The sequence below is a fragment of the Lolium perenne genome, chromosome 3 (assembly GCF_019359855.2).
Source record: "Lolium perenne isolate Kyuss_39 chromosome 3, Kyuss_2.0, whole genome shotgun sequence".
NCBI lineage: Eukaryota > Viridiplantae > Streptophyta > Magnoliopsida > Poales > Poaceae > Lolium > Lolium perenne.
Window position 1 is genome coordinate 267,352,670 of NC_067246.2, and position 22,577 is coordinate 267,375,246.

General features: G+C 43.5%; 3 protein-coding genes across 3 annotated transcripts; 1 reads left to right on the forward strand and 2 right to left on the reverse strand.

The window, feature by feature from the left end:
- Positions 1–149: 149 nt before the first annotated feature.
- Positions 150–5,420, reverse strand: LOC127344052 (G-type lectin S-receptor-like serine/threonine-protein kinase B120). Its single transcript, XM_051370275.2, has 9 exons — positions 5,217–5,420; positions 4,441–5,109; positions 3,029–4,371; positions 2,796–2,894; positions 2,516–2,694; positions 1,241–1,451; positions 910–1,147; positions 668–818; positions 150–576 (listed from the first exon to the last, which is right to left on the reverse strand). Exons 3-9 carry the CDS (start codon positions 4,341–4,343, stop codon positions 277–279), a joined length of 2,493 nt encoding a protein of 830 aa, XP_051226235.1. The 5' UTR covers positions 4,344–4,371; positions 4,441–5,109; positions 5,217–5,420; the 3' UTR covers positions 150–276.
- A 724-nt stretch (positions 5,421–6,144) lies between these two features.
- LOC127344050 (calcium-binding protein PBP1-like) lies at positions 6,145–6,637 on the forward strand. Its single transcript, XM_071828473.1, has one exon. It carries the CDS (start codon positions 6,221–6,223, stop codon positions 6,551–6,553), a length of 333 nt encoding a protein of 110 aa, XP_071684574.1. The 5' UTR covers positions 6,145–6,220; the 3' UTR covers positions 6,554–6,637.
- Positions 6,638–6,716: 79 nt separating this feature from the next.
- Positions 6,717–8,720, reverse strand: LOC127344049 (frataxin, mitochondrial). The gene is made up of 5 exons (XM_051370273.2): positions 8,378–8,720; positions 7,856–7,928; positions 7,691–7,738; positions 7,492–7,586; positions 6,717–7,074 (listed from the first exon to the last, which is right to left on the reverse strand). The coding sequence occupies exons 1-5, from the start codon at positions 8,635–8,637 to the stop codon at positions 6,945–6,947; spliced, it is 606 nt and encodes a 201-aa protein (XP_051226233.1). The 5' UTR covers positions 8,638–8,720; the 3' UTR covers positions 6,717–6,944.
- Positions 8,721–22,577: the final 13,857 nt, after the last annotated feature.

Below are 22,577 nucleotides of genomic sequence, written 5' to 3' on the forward strand. Positions count from 1 at the left end.
ACAATTTGCAGGTGGACTATGGGTGCAGATTATAAAGCAGTTCTGGAACCCAGAACTTTAAGGTGTCAGGTGCCAATCATAGCTTGCCGTGAACATTCAGTCTAAAGATCTTGGTAATCAATATCTTGACATCAAGAACTTTTCAGAAGTTCTTCAAAAGTGCCCTTGAATTTGGGTTTATGTGATATAGTACTATCTTGCAGGATAACATGATACTCATAGGACTATCTTGTCTGAACATCTATTCAGAAGTGGCCACATCTAATGCAGATAGTACTACCTACCATTCAGAACAGTAATTGACAAATCATTCAGGGAGTAGGTTCCTTCAGGGACATCAGCTTCAATGGGAAGCAACATGGAGAGAAAACCAGGTTGTTTTGGATCAGGTAAGGTGGCATTTTCGTTCGTAATCATAGAGATGACTTCAGCCATGGAGGGTCGATCAGCAGCAGCCTCCTGAACACACAACAGGCCGACATGAATGCATCGTAGTACCATATTCTCAGGGCATGCACCGCGCAATGATTTGTCAATGAGCTCATACCATCTGCCTTCTTTCCACAGCTCCCATGCCTGCAAAGTTCAGTTGTAGACATCATACTTAAAAATAAGTTCATATTTAACAGTTATAGAATAATTTAAGCTTGTTAGAACTTGGACCCACATGACCAAGGAGGTTAAGAGAGTTGCCATATCCGTGAGATCCTGCATTCCTTAGTCCACTGACGATCTCCAGAAGCAATACCCCGTAGCTAAAAACATCTGACTTGACAGAGAAAATACCTGCCATAGCATACTCAGGAGCCATGTAGCCACTGAATAAACAATAATCTAATAAATCCAGTGTCTACTTTCCAATATGGAGATTCTTCACTTTATATGTCACATACAAATTGAAGTACTTACTATGTTCCAACAACTCTTTTTGTGTTGGCTAATGCTCCTTTGGGATCAAATATTCGCGCCATTCCAAAGTCTGAGATCTTAGGGTTCATATCAGCGTCCAATAGAACGTTGCTGGGCTTCAGGTCTCTATGAATAATTCTCAGACGAGAATGCTTGTGGAGATAAATGAGACCTTGTGCAATCCCTTCAATTATGTTAAGACGCATTGCCCAGACTAAAAAAGCCCTTCTTGATTGTTCTTGCGAAAATAAACAACTTGATCGGTTCAGGAAGGCATGCAGGGAAAAAACTAGCTACGGAGTAGGGATATCTGTATTAAAAGTGAACATACCAAATAGGAAGAAATCTAAGCTTTTGTTTGGCATGTACTCATAGATTAGTACCATTTCTTCCTCGTCAATGCAGCAACCTAAGAGCCCAACTAAATTTCTATGTTGAAGCTTGGCTATCAATAAGATTTCGTTCTTAAACTCAGGTAGTCCTTGCCCTGAATTCGCTGCTAATCTCTTAACAGCAACATCCTGCCCATTTGGTAAGTTTCCCTGGAGCATTCAGCATTATGTCAAATTTTCAACATAGTAAGACATTAGATAATACAACTATACATGTGTTAGAAATAGATTCACCTCCAAAAAAAAAGTCTGATTTGTTGTATATTTGAATTTGCCGATCGAACAACACAACTTGTTTGCCACGCATGAATAACAAGTGGAGGATGTTGTAACTACGAACATTTTACAGGGCCACTAGACAAACTATATCCAAAATATATCTATGTTTTTAGCATATATATAGCTGTATAACTATGTGGGCACTGTAGAATACGACATACCTTAATAATCTATCTATTGCGTCATGTATCCCTTCTCTAGCCCATACTATCTCTACTTTGCCATTTTTGTATTGAATATTAGAATATATTTCTTATTTATTGCAATCATAAGTCTTAAAACACAAAAGTTATACATGCTGACTACACACTTCAGACAAAACTATTATAATTAGTGCCCTTTTTGTCTTGAGATGTTATCAAGTATATTAAAAAAATACTAGTAAGTGGTATGTAAGCACATACAAACGAATTACTAAAATTAAATTAAAAATATTAGTAAATATATAAGGCTCCCTAATTTTCTGTGTAAATTTTTTCAGGTTTTCCTTTTGCTTTCCGCAGGAATTAGATTAGTAGAAATGTTCTAGGTGTAAAGTACTGTTGGCATAGCCCAAAATGCTAGCATGAAAACCCAGCAGCAAAGCATAATGCAGCGCCATACACGGATACACCAATGCATCTTAGCTTACTGACACATGCATTGATCTCTTTTATTTTAGCTGGCGGTTCGCACGTGGTGTTATAGGCTTGTGAAATCTAGTAGATTCGAGTTCATATTTTAGCATGCGCAATGTGGCCTACTGCTCCGTTCTAGAATAAATAAACTACTCAGGTTGCAGGGATTCACTCATGCTTTCACCGTCTGATTCATTCAATCAATGGGCAAACTTTCTCAGACTTTAGGGGGGGGACACTGTGGATGCAGCGGGTAAATCCAGATCCAAAAACTGGTGTAATACATAGTGGTATAGAAAACTAAAGAACACCATTAACCTTGTACACAGGGCCAAACCCCCCTTCTCCAAGCTTGTTTTCAGTAGAGAAGTTGTCTGTGGCATTTCTTATTTGTGAAAAGGAAAGCGTCGTAAAGTGAGAGCCTGTGTCTTCACTCTCCCAAAGTTTTATTACATCTGAAGCCATGACGAGGGAGTGATCATGCTGTTTTCCTTTCCCTGGTTCACAAAAAGAGACTTCTGATGCTTTTATTTGCTGCTGACTAAGACATGCCATGCTATTTAACTATGAATCATCTTTAAGAACTCAGAATGCATACCTTTATCTTTCCATCTCCTAATCCAAATGAAAGAAGCAAGACAAAATATTAGGAACGCAACTGAAGGAAGTATATATGCTAACAAAATCAATTTGTGACCTGAAAAAGAACAGAGATTGTCACTTGACTTAATAATGCTCACAGAAATGTTTTCCATACCTTCAAATTAACCAAATTATCACATATTATCTTCCCAGTGGCACTAATACTTTACCATGTCATATGTTTCTTACCTGAGCGACCGCTAGATTCTAATTCTGATGCAGCTAAGCGAAGATGAAGAGTTCCTACTCCATTCCCATCATTTCCAGACTGCAAGTTTGTTAGATTGCCACGACATAAGCTGCAACCATCCGATGGTGAATGAGTATATGCCATACAAGAGCAATCATTCATGCATGCAGATTCACAATCACCATTTTCTACAACCAATAGCTTCTGTCTGCAGTCAGGAAGTTGCATACCAGGCATATCAATAAATCCATCACCATTACACTGCAGTGGGGTTTTCCTACTGCACCCTTTTCTGGCATTCGATTTGTCTTGTAGTGCAAAGCCTTGTGGACATTGACACAGGGATAGTGATACCGATTCCTTTGCTGATACCGATACTGATAGCATACTGTTATTGCATACACCATAAACTCCACATAAATTAGACACATCACAACTTGCTGGCTGTCTCCATAACAATGTCCAGGATTTGGCGTCTGGATCAAACTGCGTTAAGCTCAATGCCCCAGTTCGATCCAAAACAATCTTAGTCATTGTGTCACTAGGATTCGGAGTGTACATGCATGTAAGGTTGTCACATTGGAAAAAAACAGGGATGGTTTCAATAGATTTCAGATCGGGAATGAGAGAATTGGTGTCACCAGTCCAGCGTGCACTGGTCCAAAAATTATTTCCATTCCACCGAATAATGAGTCGTGATGCATTAGCTACTCCTGGTCCAAAAGTGTGGTCCCCCGCTACTCCCGGTCCAAAAGTGTAGTCCCCCGTTGCTGGATCATCATAGTTCTTCCATGATGTCAGAAAATTTCCAACGCTAATATTCATTCCAGGGAGCCATGTATCAGTAGGAGAGGCAAAGCTCTCCCATACGATGTTTGAATGGTTGGTCCTCAGCACAAAGTTGCCAGAATCCAGAATTGCAGCCTCCAAGTCTCCCATTCCCATCCCAGAAGCAACTATGAACGAGTTCCCTTTGCCATCTACAAGTGTCAGATTACCGCCATTATCAAACTTAAGTATGCCCGACTTATCCTGTAGTGGATTATTCCTGTTAGCAACCCATACAACCGTTCCATTTGGAACACTATTGTACCATATACCGATATATCGGTTGCTTGAAGCTCCAGGGCTAAAGAATCCGAGCACAAAGTGGTTCTTATCAGAAACCAGGTTCTGCCCATCAGAAATCGATTCATTCATGCTGATGCTGTCGGTTCTTGCCATGGTTGCTGATAAACAACTTATTGCTAATACAGATGGAATTAGCAGAACAACAACTGCGCACTTCCTCGAGAAGCTTATTCCTACAAACATGGCTTTCTCCAAGCATAAACTGGGAAAACTGCAAACAAAATAGTTGAGAGAGAGAGAGAGAGAGAGACATTAAAAGGAGATGAGCATATCCGCATACCTCTCTGAGTTTGTCGAAATTGTGAATCATGGGAGGAGCATGTTCGGCAGAGACTTGTTGTAAACTTGTAATCGCTGCAAGATGATATGAATTTTTTTTCCAGCAGATATCTCCACAAATCATGAGCACCAGGGGTTGCCAGCTTTGAAGTTTCCATTGAACGAATTTTCCAATTTGCCAGTCAAGCAGGGAAGATGGTTGCAGTCAATGCTGGGATGTGACTATTATGTGTGTAGCACTAGCAGCTAATCATAGTACCACACACTGATTACAAATAATTAGAGGCAACTCTTCCACGGTTCCACCTGAGCTTTGACTGGAGACCGACTGGTTGACTTGGACAATGATATGACATTTAAAGCCTACAAAGCTCCAAGATATTTTTTCTGCTATAAGCGTGAACCAGCTGCGTTTGTGCAAGAAAGATGACAATCTTCGCTGACCTTACATGACTGTGCAACTGCGCACGGTGCATCTGATGGCATGCTGCATGACTAATGAATGGTTGGTAAATAACATGCTAAATTGCAGTTGTGGCCTACAGGATTCCAGCGTTTGAAAGGTAATAGAAGAGGGACTGAGGGGGAGGCCTCGCTCCTTTCTCTTCCACCGACTCCATTTTTTCCACGATTCGTCCCTTCAATCCCTTCCATAGTCAAGATAATCGCCCTACCAGTTCGAACAGCACACCAAGCAAAACTAAGACAATGTAAAAATTAATAGGCAAAAAAGCTGAACCGCGACTCTAACTAATTGCTAAAAACAAAATGGCGCACCAGTTCGAACAGTACACAAGACGAAGCTCCCGGAGTTAGGTGAGGGAACTGGGCATCCCGGTACAAATGACGCCGGTAAAGCGCGCTGTGCTAGGGTCTAGCAAGAGTGAATCGCCTCGCCGCTTCCGCCACCGCCGCCGCCGCCGCCGGCAGCCACTCGTGGCGGAGACGGTGCCGGCGAGGATTCGGTTCGGCGGAAACCCATCTAGCCCGCCCGCTGGGCGCATGGGCTGGTTCGGCCTTTCTGTTTTTCTTTTAGCATATGGGCCGGTTGGACCTGCTAAGCTCGTCCACAGGATGTCTAACTTCACGGATGGGTCGAGCCAAATCCACGAAACCACGTATCAGGCCATAAATAAGTAGGCCGTCGACGACAATTCAGTAGAAAAACAGGCCACACAAGGCGTTGTGCAGGAGAAAAAATTGTTGGATATTGGAAAATTCTTGACGATTATTAACACGACGATGTCAAAAAAATGCCGTCGCGTTCTTTCTACTAGTAGTACCCCGGAAGGTGATCCTGTCGGACAGACAAATAAATACGCCGCCTTCCTCGAGGTCACTTGTGTTGATTGTTATCCGACAAGTTGACCTAAACGCACCGTTCATCCACGAACTTTCGATCACCCAGTTCTATCGATTTTCTTAATGACTCCCAGAGAAAACGTACTGCGAAAGGAGGCATATATGACACCTGCAAGTAACCGGTGCTGGAGAATCCTCCCAACATCTCTTGCTGGCTACTTCGCAGAAACCAAGCAAAACCCGCCGGACGCAGCAACCTCCCAAAGATAGCTAGCAACGACGCCTGCAATTACCTGTACTTTGGTTGGCATGCATGGGGAGACTGCTTCCGAGAACCTCATGGACTCCTTCATCTCCCCTCACCATCGCCTCCTTATTTAAGCACCCATATGTTCTCCATTCACCATTCACCACTGTTCAATACAAGCAAAAAAACCGAGCAAACATCTTCGATTCCCCATTCTTGGATCGAGTTCAATATGGGCGCCGACAAGGGATCCTCCATGCAATTTGACGACTTTCTGCCATCGATGGCGAGGAAGCTCGGCACGGAGGGGCTGATCGAGGAGCTCTGCAAAGGGTTCCAGCTGCTCATGGACCCCCAGACCGGCAAGATCACCTTCCAGAGCTTGAAGAGGAACGCAGCCAGGCTGGGCCTCGGCGAGCTCCGGGATGACGAGCTCCAGGAGATGATGAGGGAGGGGGACCTAGACGGTGATGGTGTCCTGGATCAGATGGAGTTCTGCATCCTCATGGTCAGATTGAGCCCTGAGCTGATGGAGGAAGAGTTGTATAGGATGTTTGAATGTTGATGCAGTTTGATACTTGTTAATACTTTGCATACAATAGAGTATAGTGATCGCAATCAATACATAGATCCAGTGTTTGTGCACTCCGCTGCTGATGAAGTCGTAAAAATATGGTTGATCGTACTAATTATGCAAGTACCAACATACAATACCTGGACGGCACACATACAAAAGCACATTCTTCAGGCAAACAGTTGATCAAAACATGACAGTATCAGATGTTTATGTCCACTAGCGACAAAGGCCAGACACTTATTATGGAAAATTTTGCAGTACAACAATTTTTTGGTTTACTCCGCATGATCACCATGTCAAAACGTGTCATCTCATTCATACTTCGCCCAAAGGCTGAATGCCCCATCAAAACTTAGATGCGCGGCATTTTCCTTTCCGTTCATGAGAGATCTACTGGAGTGCCACAGAGTTCACCAATCTCCTCCTCCAGAAGCCGCATGAGATTTACTCCAGTTCGCCTGTAAACCCAACTGTTTGATGCTGCATCCCAGTCAAACCTAGCAGGCCCACTGCAGACATGATATAGTGTTATGGAAAGTCCTTTCATATAAGAACCGACACTTCACAGATCAAGATTAATGAGCATATGGGTCATGGACAGCTAAATTTAAATATATGCATTAATATATCTAAGCAGAATCTTTTATGAGTGGGATCTCGTGAAGAAATCAAGTGCCAAGAAAACTAATAGGCATGTTAAAAAACACAAAGCCATATAGGATAAGTATCAAAAGAATAGAATGTAAATATACTCTTCTTAAATTTAAAAGGTAGTAATACCAATAAACTATCCTTCACAATTATCGGTGTCATATAATAGCAAGCCTAACTTCAACACAAGGAATGTTTATCGTGATAGTATGCTCACATCCGGGTACTAAGTACACACAATCAACTGACCAGCAAATAAGATAACACAACCTTACCTTACAGGTGACGATAGCCAGATTTGTCTGTTTGGTGTTTGCTTGTTTACAACATAGGTCCCCAAATCTCCTAGCCTCAGTGTTAGAACTTGATTCTAAATTTTCAGGGAAATAACAAAACAATATCAGTGATCCAATGCACAAAAAGATGCAAAATAGTGAAACTATCATGATTACATGGCATTTCACTATAACTAACCCCATAATCTATGTCGAAGCCATCCATCTGCTGAGAATCACCATATACCTGAAACATGCCACTAAGAAAATTGTTAACGAAAGATTGAAGCTGAACTGCTACATTTCTTAGCAAAGCTTCCAATGAAGTACTAAGGTATGATGAATTTATCGACAAATCCATTACCTCAAGTTTTTCAAGTAAATCATGTATCGTATCATCTGCTAATTTATGGAACTTATCCTCTTGCATTATCAACCTGTTCCATGTAAACAAAGGAACAGCAACTTATCCAATGCGGCATACAAAGCAATATGAATCACTAAGAAAAGCAGATCATGCTGCTCTAAATTTAACAGTCATTTTTTAGCCAAACTTTTCACATAGCACTATCTTCATGCGCATTTACTTACTCCAGCCAGAGCAGTCGCTTCTAAAATACGCAACATAGCTAAGCACTTGCAACTTATAATGAAAAATAAGTAGTGTCTAGATCCTTCGAGGGTCAGTTTGGGGGTTCGCAGCAGAGCATACCGGGAATGGTCACAAAATCACAAGAAAAATTGTGCAATAAATCTGCCTTGACTATAAGATTAATGGTTTTCCCCATTTTCCAACGCGCGAAATTATACTAGAAAGCAGAAACTATACAGGAAGCAAATACTGAAGATACGAACGCAAAAGGAGCTCAAAGGACGAGAAGCAAACTTTTGGTCCACCGCGGATGGGACGGGCGCATCTCCGCCGGCTTGCTGCGTCGGACGCGTCGACGAGAAGGCCCTAGAGGAGAAGAGCCGCAGCGCCCACGGCGATCCACCTGACAGCTTCGTCGCGGCGGCGGCGGCGGCGGCTGTGTGGGAGGCAGAAGTGGAGGTCTCCGGGAGGAGTGAGGCCGAGAGGAGTACGGGGGCGCGAGAGCGGACTCGCCTTGCCGCCGTGAGGGCGAAGAGGAGCTTCCGCGACGCCATCGCCGCCGGCGCACCGTCGAACGAGAAGATCCGTCAGCGTGTTGTGGACCGACCCAGCCGGCCCGGTCGAAGATGGCGCCGGATTAGACGCCACACAGCACATTTCGGCCGGAAATCCTATACACCGACCAGGTCGGTGCCTACCAGGCACCGCACACCCTGGTCGGCTATTGGGCCTGGCCCATTTTCACCTTTTTTCTTTTTTTTCGTTTTCTGTTTTTTCTTTTTTATTTTTTCCGTTTTCTTTTTAGTTTTCTTTCTTTTATGTTTATTTTTATTTTTGTTCAAAATCGAAAAAGTTCAAATTTGAAAATAGTTCAAATTCGAAAAAGTTTAAATTTTGTAAAGTGTTCAAAACGAAAATTGTTCAAAGATAAAAATTGTTCATATCCGAAAAATGTTCAATTTTAAAATATGTTCATTTTCGAAAAATGTTCAAATTTTGGGAAAAATCGAATTTCTGACAAAAAATGTTCATTCTAAAAAAATGTTCAAAATTTGTTCCAATTTGAAAATTGTTCGAATCTAAAAATTGTTCAAATTTTAAAAGTATTTAAATTTCAGAAAAAACTAAAATAAATTTTTTTAAATCGGGTCTAAAAAGAATCAGCCGAAAAAAAGAAAAAGAAATGAAAAAAAGAAAACTGTATTACCTGATGTTGTTGGGCCCCGCGGACCATCTGTCCACTTTAGGCATGCGCGGGGTGTGCGGTGCCCTGCATGTGCCGACCAGGTCGGTGTTAAGCAGCCCCCCATTTGGGCTGGATCTCTAAATCGACACTTGGGTTCGGCCGAAAATATTGGGGCTGTATTAGCAACTCCGAGAGCCCACGAGGGCCGTCGAACAAGAAAAAGCTTGAGTACTCGGTGTTGGTGGCTTGTCTAGAAAAAAACTTGTATCGGTGGTCGGTACTCGGCAAACCCTATTTGATGCCTTAAGCATCGGTTAGCATGGCGACACTAAGGAAGAGAGCGGGATGGGCCACGGTGTGTTAGGGGAAAGGATGATCACCGGAGAAGAAAAGTTGACCTCGCAGAAGACGAGGAAGACACACCTGGCCACAACGTCCCCGGTGGAGGCTAGGCGAGGCCTCACCAGAGACTAAGAACAACACGGCTGGCCATGGCGTCACCAGCGGAGGTGAGGCCGAGAACTTAGGGTAAGTGGTGCGAGATCTTAGGATTTCGTGGGTGCGAGAGATCATCGGCAATGGACTTAGGGTTCCGAGGGTGCGGAGGTTTGACGGATTGGGGGAGATGCGTGGCACGAGAGCGGAGCTAGCCGTGGGCGGCGGCAGTAGGCGGTCCGAGCGACGTAGTTGGTGGGTTCTGGAGGAGGTAGAGAAGAAGGATCGGGGAGGAAGAACAAGAAGAAGCTTGCTGGACCCTAGCCCACCAATCTATCCATGCATGCATCCTTGACGGTAAGACTTTGGTTGGATGGAGTTGGGCATATGTAATGGAAGTTTGAGGGAGTGAGCTTAATAAATCTCTTGTTTGTTTGATGGTTTTGGGAAAGCGAAGTAGTTCTGCTTTTCTACTGCCATTACTTTCTACTTTTAATGTATGGAGTAGCATGAATTAGTTAAAGTTGTAGTAATAAATGTTTGTATTCATTTTCTGATTTATTTTTATAATTTAAACTAAATGAGAACAAAGAGAGTATTTGACGAGAGAGAGAGCATGGTTGAAGAGAGACCAACTTACATACAGCATATTCGTTTCTGGGAGAACTCCCTCACCTTTACGCCCATTATTATTTCTGATTTGATCAGGAGGGAAACTTTGGCTTTGTTCCAATACTCCCCCGTCTCAATTTATATTAGGTATAATTTCGTGTAAAATTTAAGCTTTGTAAAGTTTGATCAATTATATAACAAAATATACCAACTTTATAATATGAAATCAATAATATTAGAATCACGCTGAAATATATTTTCATATTATATACATTTTATGTTATAAATAATACACCCACCCTCAATAAAAGGTTGTCAGATATTTGTCTAAATTTAGATGTATTTATACGGTAAATAGTGTCTAGATTAGATAAACTTGCGATATCCTGATGTCCTTTTATGGACGGAGGTGCTAATAATTTTTACTATATAGTCAGCCTTATTTTACAAAGTTTTACTTTGACTAAACTTTGTATGCAATATATTTTTGGACAGAGGAAGTATTATGCATAATTGAGGAGTGATGTTTTGGCTCTTAGGTGCAGATGCTCCATTTGTTATGAAATGCATCTTTCATACATTTTAAAATGTTGAAAAATTTCAAGCAAAAAATTTGTGTGTACATATTCACATGCTACATGTGCATAAAGTATTTCCATGAAAAATCGACTTGTCGTTTGGGCTATGAAAAAAAGTACATTTTGGTGTTAAAACTAAGCCTTTTTGTCATACATGTTTTGTATTTTTTACATCGACCACAAAATATTGATTTTTCGCGAACATGTACATAAATTGTCGTGAAGTACATGTATTTTTTGTAATTATTTGACAATCAAAAATATAATTTTTAGGTGCAGGGAGCGTATGCATCCGAGAGTCAAATTAAATTTCTAGATACATGCGGTTCACTGCATGTTGTTTGATTATCAATTACTCCATTTGTTCCGATTTAGTCTATATTCTAGAAAAATCAAATAAACTAATACTACATTTATTAGTAATACTTCAACCAACCATGCTACATTGAAAGTAATGACGTCTAATAGAAAAAGCAGGACTGCTCTGTTTTATATGTAATTGTTGATTACAAAGCTAAAATGTAGACTAATTTAGAAAAGAAAAAAAATAGGCCTAAAATATAGAGTATTTCAGAGCGGGGAGTATGCACATACGTGAAAGAGCATTTTGTTTCCTAAATTGGTTTTGATGTTTGTTAACAATACTTGGATACTAACCGTTTGCTTGAGATTAACTAGCTATTTTTAAAACGAGCAAATGGTGTGGAGTATCGACGGTTTCGTGAAGCAAAGAGAAGGGAAGCCCAACGTTTTTCATTTCGGTTTGTAGCTAGGCTTTCCGTTTTTGTTAGAGGGGGATAACGAGAGGTTTGGCGCGGTGGTTTCTGATCTACACTTCTTATAAACCACTCATGGCCATACATAAAAGTTCATAAGGGTTTATCTTATCATTGGGCTCGTGGAGCTACCCTTGGGAGTTCTGGTGCAGCCTAGCCGGAGTGGTCCGGCCTCGTGGCCGAGTGCCCGGTATCCTCCCAGATGGCTCGCCCGGAATTTTCCGGCTTGGCCTGGACTAGTCCGGCGGGCTGGAGTGGTCTAGCCTGGCCCAACAGGTCCAGCTAGCGGGAAAACTGGTTGCGCCCCCTTCTCAACGACTAGATTGTCCCTCCCATATAAAAAGGGGTCTTCTTCCTTGGTGACTTGACGACCTAGCTACCTCTCTTATCCATTACTACACCTCATAAATCTTCTATATGTCCCTCTCCCTCTACCCAAACATCTTGATTCTTTGAGGAGTGAAGGAGAAATCCTAGATCTAGTATCCTAATGAAATGGTTTGTTACCGCTACTCAAATCCTTTTGTGAATCTTTGTGGGGCGTTCCGGGGCTACTTCTTTGTGTAAAGCTTCGAGGGCATTATTTGGGAGCCTCCAATTTAGTTATAGATGTGTGCCCTATACTTGATGTAAAGGTTCCAGTTGTTACCTTCAAGGCTACCGCTTAGTGGAGCATGAGTTAATCTTTGTGGTTTGCTCGCCAGAGGATAGGATGAGAACGTTGTTGATGTGGGGTGACCTTCGGACACCTCCACACCAAGACCAACAAGTCCCCCAAGTGGACCGATGACGCGAGCCCGAGTCAAAGCGCTACATGATAAGGTGAACTCACTCCTCACTACCCTTGATCTTGATACCCCATTGGATGGACTGCTACCTCAGGCCGATATGCTTTGTGTTATCAGATATGAACCTCGAGAGAAGGACGTCGCAGCAGACCCGAAGATGGACAAGGAAGGAGGAGGAGAAGAGTGGCCGCTGAAGGACGCCCCTCAGGGCCGGCACTGCCGGCCTCCAGGCACCGGCACTGCCGGCCTGCTCACCCCGGCACTGCCGGCCTCAAGCCCCCGGCACTACCGGCCTGCTCACCCCGGCACTGCCGGCCACCAGACCCCGGTACTGCCGGCCCTTCCAGCTGAAGACGCGACCAGCGGCACTGCCGGCCTCGAACCAGCGGCACTGCCGGCCCCACCGGCACTGCCGACCAATCATCACCGGCACTGCTGGCCAAGCCCCTGTTGACTTCATCTCAACCGTTGATTTCGCATCTATGGACCAGGATAATTTATGTAGTGCCGATTTTACCCCTGTACGAATCTGGACCTATAAGTACCTCACCCCTTCCTCCAGATTAGGGTTAGACTTGTTTTGAACTCAAACCTACCTTTGAGCTTAGTCTCCCTTGGGTATCATCCCTCTGTAATCAAGGCACCTTGGTTGTTGACTTTGATCTTGTTGAGTGAGATTCTAGTACAAGTTACTCTCTCTCCCTCACCAAGCTCTTCCTCTCCAACCCCAATCTCTCTCCGGGAATTCTGCCACGTGCCTCTTCCTCGGAGATTCTATTGGCGTGGTCCATCGAGCCACGGAGGTAAGCATCGGGTGTATCGGGTTGGTGTGCGTGCGTGAGTCTCGGAGTTCCTCATGTTCGTCGTGTTCTTCGTGTTCTTCGCGCTCTCCCACCTCTTCCCTTGGATTTCGGGGTCAAGCTGCGAGATCGGGCCACACACGGGGTCTTAGACCTCATCATATGGTATCAGCAGCTCTTGGTTACCGTAGATCTGACCCTCCACCCACCCGATTTCGTTTCTAGAAAATTTCCAAAAAAAAAAAAATAGCCCCAAATTGCCTCTTGACCGATCTGTGATTTGGTTGCGTTTTGAGTGGTTTTGATCCATGGATTTCGTGCCCCTCTGGTTGATCTACGTTTTCCCCACTTTCTAGACCTCAATTCCATCGATTTCTGACGTTTTGGTCGAATTTGGGCCGCTTTTCGCGAAGAACAGCTCGAGCTGTTCGTCAGGGACCGGACTCGCCCCCATCAGGCCGAGATCGCCACCCAGTGCCGGCATCGCTGCCGCATCCAGGCCGGCATCGCCGCTGTGCCGGCACTGCCGCCCGATTCAGGCCGGCACTGCCGCCAGGGACCAGCCAAGCTCGCCCAGCCACATTTCGACCACGTCTTCACCTTTGTGTTTGCTTGTTCTGGTTTGAGTGCCTTGTGTGTAAATCTAACCCGCAGCTACGACGCAAGCGACGACACTCTCGGCACCCCGACTTGCAAACGTACTCTTGATCCTTCCACCATATTGCAAGTTGCGTGATCATCACCGCCTACGACACATCTAGGTATAACTTGCAACTCCTCGTTCCTTTTGCGATCCAACCCTCCCGAGCATTGCTTGTTTAGTGTTGCGAGACATTGCACGTGGCCCCGCATTGTGAGGTGTGTGTGTCGTGTTGAGTAAAGCATCCAAGCAAACACTCGTGTGGCAAGATAGCAAAAGCGAGGCTAACGCTAACATAGTGTGTGAAAAAGCCCCAAGAACACAAAAAAAGTGCGAGTAGCACCATACATCCATACATCCATACACCCATACATACAAAAGTGTCCAAGTGCCACCAAAGATACAAACGAGTGCAAGTGCCACCATATACAAAAGAGAAAAAGCTTTTAAGCAAAAGAGAGATACGAGAAGAGAGGCCGCGTGTAAATCTTGGTGTCTCCTCGTTGCAACCAAAGCTTTGGCTCTCCTTGTGTTAGTGTGACACCGGGCACCACCTTGTTGGTTGGTTTTTGTGCTTTTCCGCCCACTCCTTGGTTGCACTAACCCCGTTTATCTCGTGTGTGCGTTCCACCTCTTTCGTGTTTTCGTGATCACCATTTGGACACTTAATTTTTGGACCTCACCCACTTTTAACAACATACTCGATCTTGGATTTGTCTTTTGGCTTTCCACAACACTCGCCTAACACCATATTTGCTAGCTTTTGCGTGTGGTTTTGCGTGTGTCCCCGATACACTTGATCTTGCTTTCGGCTTGGTTGATTGCCTCAATACTATCTTACCTTGGTAAGAGTGCGAGGTAGTCTCCTTCCACTAACATACACAACATAGTTCTTGTCTTTCCATCATGGATAGGAACGGAGATACCTCAAGGGATGATGAAGTCCTTCGCAACACCGAGAGGTTGGTGACTCAACACAACCTATGGACGCATCGACAAGAGTTCAAGGAGCAACTAGCCCTCTTCGAGACGCGCATCGATGAGCAATACGATGAGGTGGCTCACAACTTCTCTGCCGTGAACCAAGACTTGGCTCTTCTTCGTGAAGCTACGGACAACTTGAATGGCCAAATGGCGGCTAATGATGCAAACATGAAGCGGCGCATGGATAGCCTCGAGCGCGCCATCACCAACTTGGGTCGCCATCGCCGACACCGCTCTACTTCCTCTTCATCAAGCTCGCCACAAGATTACTACTCTCATGGTGGCCTTTCGTCCTCAAGCTCTTCCTCAAGGCATGAAGACCATCATCGACCTCATCGCCCACATGCTCGTCATGAAGACTCTCGCTCCAACTCTAGGCGTGGAGAAATACATCGCCATGCTCGTCCACATGAGCGTCCTCCACAAGACCAAGTCCTTCAACAAGATCGTCACCAAGCGGATCGCCATGCCCACCATGGGCGTGACGACCAACCCCAAGACCAAGGTCCTCAAGATCAACCTCGGCGAGATCTCCGCCGCCACCCTCGCCATGACCAACGTGGACGAGGAGAGCCACACCATGATCAAGATGAGAGACCCAACATTGAGCATCGTCCACAACCGCGACAAGATCTTCAACCACATCCTCACCGTGAACCAAGTGAAGCAAGCGTTCATCTTCAACGCCAACCCAATGCTATGGTTGGCCGTAGAAGACCTCCTATTCCTCCTCAAGCCGCAAGAGATGAAGGCACCCCTCCTCGTCGAAGAAACTTAGAGGATGAAGAGAACATGTTTGGAAGACTCAAGTTCACCATGCCAAAGTTCAAGGGAGAAGAAGATGCCGAGGCCTACCTCTCATGGGCACTCAAGGTTGACAAGATATTCCGCATCCACAACTACTCCGGTGCCAAGAAGGTGGCTATGGCGTCTCTTGAGTTCGAGGACTACGCCAACACTTGGTGGGAGCAAGTCCTCACTCTTCGAGAAGAGAAGGGTGAACCTCCAATTGACACTTGGGAAGAAATGAAGAAAGAGATGCATGCTCGCTTTGTCCCCACGCACTACATGACCGACCTCTTCAACAAGCTCCAAAAGTTGAAGCAAGGCACCAAGACCGTTGAGGAGTTCTACAAGGAGATGGAGCTCACTATGATGCGAGCCAACATCCAAGAGTCCGAAGACCAAACCATTGCTCGTTTCTTCAATGGCCTCAATTACCCCATCAAGAGGATCGTCGAGTTCCAACCATACTCCAACATGGTTGAGTTGGTCCACCAAGCATCCAAGGCCGAGCGCCAAGTGATTGAGGACATCAAGTACTCCAAGGCCAAGACCTATTTCTCCTCCAAGCTCGCTACATCAACTCCTCCTACTACATCAACTCCTCATGCTACAAGTGCCAAGGCCGACGTGTCATCTACAACATCCAAGAAACCGACTATCCAAAGTCGCATGAAGCAAACGGTCTCCTCCACCGCCTCCTCTAAAGCATCCACGGGACCCTCTAGTGTCACTTGCTTCAAGTGTGGCACCCAAGGTCACAAATCGTTTGAGTGCAAGAACACCAAGGTTATGATCACTATGGAGAATGGTGACATCGAGACGCTAGATGAAGATGAATACGAGGCCCTTGTGCAAGCCGCCGTGGAAAGTGAAGAAGCTTATGAGCAAGAAAGTGGAGAAGATCCTCTCTTATGTGAGTGATACGTCTCCAACGTATCTATAATTTCCGATGTTCCATGCTTGTTTTATGACAATACCAACATGTTTTGTTCACACTTTATATCATTTTCATGCATTTTCCGGAACTAACCTATTAACAAGATGCCACAGTGCCAGTTCCTGTTTTCTCGCTTGTTTTGGTTCCGTAAAGGCTGTTCGGGCAATATTCTCGGAATTGGACGAAATCAACGCCAAACCTCCTATTTTTCCCTAAGCGTCCGTAACACCGAAGAAGAGTCGGAGAGGGGCCAGGGGGCCACCACACCACATGGCGGCGCGGGCCAGGCCTAGGCCGCGCCGGCCTAGGGTGTGGCGCCCCCAGGTGCCCCCCCTGCGCCGCCTCTTCGCCTATAAAACCCCTTTCGACCTAAAAACGCAGTACCAATTGACGAAACTCCAGAAAGACTCCAGGGGCGCCGCCGCCATCGCGAAACTCCAATTCGGGGGACAGAACTCTGTTTCGGCACCCTGCCGGGACGGGGAATTGCCCCCGGAGCCATCTCCACCACCGTCTTCACCGCCATCTTCACCGCCATCGCTGCCTCCATGATGAGGAGGGAGTAATCCACCCCCGAGGCTGAGGGCTTCGCTGTAGCTATGTGGTTCATCTCTCTCCCATGTACCTCAATACAATAATCTCATGAGCTGCTTTACATGATTGAGATTCATATGAGTTTTGTATCACAATTCATCTATGTGCTACTCTAGTGATGTTATTAAAGTATTCTATTCCTCCTGCATGGTGTAAAGTGGACAGGGTGTGCATCATGTAGTTCTTGGCTTAGTTTATGATCGTGATCTCTTATGGATTGTGAAGTTAACTATTACTATGATGGTATTGATGTGATCTATTTGGTTATGTTGATCTATCTTACACTATAAGGTTACTAAAATATGAACATTAATTGTGGAGCTTGTTAACTCCGGCATTGAGGGTTCGTGTAATCCTACGCAATGTGTTCATCATCCAACAAAAGTGTAGAGTATGCATTTATCTATTCTGTTATGTGATCAATGTTGAGAGTGTCCACTAGTGAAAGTGTAATCCCTAGGCCTTGTTCCTAAATACTGCTATCGCTGCTTGTTTACTGTTTTACTGTGATACTACTGCTGCAATACTACCACCATCAACTACACGCCAGCAAGCTATTTTCTGGCACCGTTGCTACTGCTACTATTTATTCATACCACCTGTATTTCACTATCTCTTCGCCGAACTAGTGCACCTATTAGGTGTGTTGGGGACACAAGAGACTTCTTGCTTTGTGGTTGCAGGGTTGCATGAGAGGCATATCTTTGACCTCTTCCTCCCTGAGTTCGATAAACCTTGGGTGATCCACTTAAGGGAAAACTTGCTGCTGTTCTACAAACCTCTGCTCTTGGAGGCCCAACACTGTCTACAGGAAAGGAGGGGGAACGTAGACATCAAGCTATTTTCTGGCGCCGTTGCCGGGGAGGAAAGGTAAAAGGCACTCATACTTCGGTTCCAGGTAAAGTACTTTTCTGGCGCCATTGTGTTTGTGCTCGAAGCTATTTCCTTTAGATCCTGCAATTGCATCTTTTTGTTTCTTGTTTACACTAGTAAAGCATAATGGAAAACATCTGTGAGCTCTTTGTACTATTTCCTGAGTCAAGACATGAATGGTTTAATGCGAAAATTAAAAAACCCATGGAACATGTTAGCATGAATACTTTGAACACCATTGTTGCTAATGATATGGAAAATTCTAAGCTTGGGGAAGCTGGTTTTGATGAGCATGATCTTTTTAGTCCACCAAGCATTGAGGAGAAAATTTTCTTTGATGATACTTTGCCCCCTATATATGATGATTATAATGATAGTGGTCTTTTGGTGCCACCTACTATGGAGAGTAAATTTTGTTGTGATTATACTATACCTCCTACACTTGATGAGAATAATAATAATAGCTACTTTGTTGAATTTGCTCCCACTACAACTAATAAAATTGATTATGCCTATGTGGAGAGTAATAATTTTATGCATGAGACTCATGATAAGAATGCTTTATGTGATAGTTATATTGTTGAGTTTGCTAATGTTGCTACTGAAAGTTATTATGAGAGAGGAAAATATGGTTGTAGAAATTTTCATGTTACTAAAACACCTCTCTATGTGCTGAAATTTTTGAAGCTACACTTGTTTTATCTTCCTATGCTTGTTACTTTGCTCTTCATGAACTTGTTTATTTACAAGATTCCTTTGCATAGGAAGCATGTTAGACTTAAATGTGTTTTGGATTTGCCTCTTGATGCTCTCTTTTGCTTCAAATACAATTTCTTGCGAGTGCATCATTAAAACTGCTGAGCCCATCTTAATGGCTATAAAGAAAGAACTTCTTGGGAGATAACCCATGTGTTATTTGCTACAGTACTTTGTTTTTATTTTGTGTCTTGGAAGTTGTTTACTACTGTAGCAACCTCTCCTTATCTTAGTTTTGTATTTTGTTGTGCCAAGTAAAGCCGTTGATAGAAAAGTAAGTACTAGATTTGGATTACTGCGCAGTTCCAGATTTCTTTGCTGTCACGAATCTGGGTCCACCTCCCTGTAGGTAGCTCAGAAAATTAAGCCAATTTACGTGCATGATCCTCAGATATGTACGCAACTTTCATTCAATTTGAGCATTTTCATTTGAGCAAGTCTGGTGCCATTTTAAAATTCGTCAATACGAACTGTTCTGTTTTGACAGATTCTGCCTTTTATTTCGCATTGCCTCTTTTGCTATGTTGGATGAATTTCTTTGATCCACTAATGTCCAGTAGTATTATGCAATGTCCAGAAGTGTTAAGAATGATTGTGTCACCTCTGAATATGTCAATTTATATTGTGCACTAACCCTCTAATGAGTTGTTTCGAGTTTGGTGTGGAGGAAGTTTTCAAGGATCAAGAGAGGAGTATGATGCAACATGATCAAGGAGAGTGAAAGCTCTAAGCTTGGGGATGCCCCGGTGGTTCACCCCTGCATATATCAAGAAGACTCAAGCGTCTAAGCTTGGGGATGCCTTGGCATCCCCTTCTTCATCGACAACATTATCAGGTTCCTCCCCTGAAACTATATTTTTATTCCATCACATCTTATGTGCTTTTTCTTGGAGCGTCGGTTTGTTTTTGTTTTTTGTTTTGTTTGAATAAAATGGATCCTAGCATTCACTTTATGGGAGAGAGACACGCTCCGCTGTAGCATATGGACAAGTATGTCCTTGGGTTCTTAGCTCATAATATTCATGGCGAAGTTTCTTCTTCGTTAAATTGTTATATGGTTGGAATTGGAAAATGATACATGTAGTAATTGCTATAATGTCTTGGGTAATGTGATACTTGGCAATTGTGTGCTCATGTTTAAGCTCTTGCATCATATGCTTTGCACCCATTAATGAAGAAATACATAGAGCATGCTAAAATTTGGTTTGCATATTTGGTTTCTCTAAAGGTCTAGATAATTTCTAGTATTGAGTTTGAACAACAAGGAAGACGGTGTAGAGTCTTATAATGTTTTCAATATGTCTTTTATGTGAGTTTTGCTGCACCGTTCATCCTTGTGTTTGTTTCAAATAAGCCTTGCTAGCCTAAACCTTGTATCGAGAGGGAATACTTCTCATGCATCCAAATCCTGAGCCAAACAACACTATGCCATTTGTGTCCACCATACCTACCTACTACATGGTATTTTCCGCCATTCCAAAGTAAATTGCTTGAGTGCTACCTTTAAAATTCCATCATTCACCTTTGCAATATATAGCTCATGGGACAAATAGCTTAAAGACTATTGTGGTATTGAATATGTACTTATGCACTTTATCTCTTATTAAGTTGCTTGTTGAGCGATAACCATGTTCACTGGGGACGCCATCAACTACTCTTTGTTGAATTTCATGTGAGTTGCTATGCATGTTCGTCTTGTCTGAAGTAAGAGCGATCTACCACCTTATGGTTAAGCATGCATATTGTTAGAGAAGAACATTGGGCCGCTAACTAAAGCCATGATCCATGGTGGAAGTTTCAGTTTTGGACATATATCCTCAATCTCAAATGAGAAAATTATTAATTGTTGTTACATGCTTATGCATAAAAGAGGAGTCCATTATCTGTTGTCTATGTTGTCCCGGTATGGATGTCTAAGTTGAGAATAATCAATAGCGAGAAATCCAATGCGAGCTTTCTCCTTAGACCTTTGTACAGGCGGCATAGAGGTACCCCTTTGTGACACTTGGTTAAAACATGTGCATTGTGATGATCCGGTAGTCCAAGCTAATTAGGACAAGGTGCGGGCACTATTAGTATACTATGCATGAGGCTTGCAACTTGTAAGATATAATTTACATGATACATATGCTTTATTACTACCGTTGACAAAATTGTTTCATGTTTTCAAAATAAAAGCTCTAGCACAAATATAGCAATCGATGCTTTCCTCTTTGAAGGACCATTCTTTTACTTTTATTGTTGAGTCAGTTCACCTATCTTTCTCCACCTCAAGAAGCAAACATTTGTGTGAACTGTGCATTGATTCTTATATACTTGCTTATTGCATTTGTTATATTGCTTTGCATTGACAACTATCCATGAGATATACATGTTACAAGTTGAAAGCAACCGCTGAAACTTAATCTTCCATTGTGTTGCTTCAATGTCTCTACTATGAATTTATTGCTTTATGAGTAACTCTTATGCAAGACTTATTGATGCTTGTCTCGAAAGTACTATTCATGAAAAGTCTTTGCTATATGATTCACTTGTTTACTCATTGCATTTACATTGTTTCGAATCGCTGCATTCATCTCATATGCTTTACAATGGTATGATTAAGATTATGTTGGTAGCATGTCACCTCAGAAATTATCTTTTATCGTTTACCTACTCGAGGACGAGTAGGAACTAAGCTTGGGGATGCTGATACGTCTCCAACGTATCTATAATTTCCGATGTTCCATGCTTGTTTTATGACAATACCAACATGTTTTGTTCACACTTTATATCATTTTCATGCATTTTCCTGAACTAACCTATTAACAAGATGCCACAAAGCAGTTCCTCGTTTTCTGCTGTTTTTGGTTCCAGGAAGGCTGTTCGGGCAATATTCTCGGAATTGGACGAAATCAACGCCAAACCTCCTATTTTTCCCCGGAAGCGTCCAGAACACCGAAGAAGAGTCGGAGAGGGGCTGTGGGGCCACCACACCACATGGCGGCGCGGGCCGGGCCTAGGCCGCGCCGGCCTAGGGTGTGGCGCCCTGTGTGCCCCCTGCGCCGCCTCTTCGCCTATAAAACCCCTTTCGACCTAAAAACGCAGTACCAATTGACGAAACTCCAGAAAGACTCCAGGGCGCCGCCGCCATCGCGAAACTCCAATTCGGGGACAGAACTGTTTCGGCACCTCGCCGGACGGGGAATTGCCCCCGGAGCCATCTCCACCACCGTCTTCACCGCCATCTTCACCGCCATCGCTGCCTCCATGATGAGGAGGGAGTAATCCACCCCCGAGGCTGAGGGCTTCGCTGTAGCTATGTGGTTCATCTCTCTCCCATGTACCTCAATACAATAATCTCATGAGCTGCTTTACATGATTGAGATTCATATGAGTTTTGTATCACAATTCATCTATGTGCTACTCTAGTGATGTTATTAAAGTATTCTATTCCTCCTGCATGGTGTAAAGTGGACAGGGTGTGCATCATGTAGTTCTTGGCTTAGTTTATGATCGTGATCTCTTATGGATTGTGAAGTTAACTATTACTATGATGGTATTGATGTGATCTATTTGGTTATGTTGATCTATCTTACACTATAAGGTTACTAAAATATGAACATTAATTGTGGAGCTTGTTAACTCCGGCATTGAGGGTTCGTGTAATCCTACGCAATGTGTTCATCATCCAACAAAAGTGTAGAGTATGCATTTATCTATTCTGTTATGTGATCAATGTTGAGAGTGTCCACTAGTGAAAGTGTAAT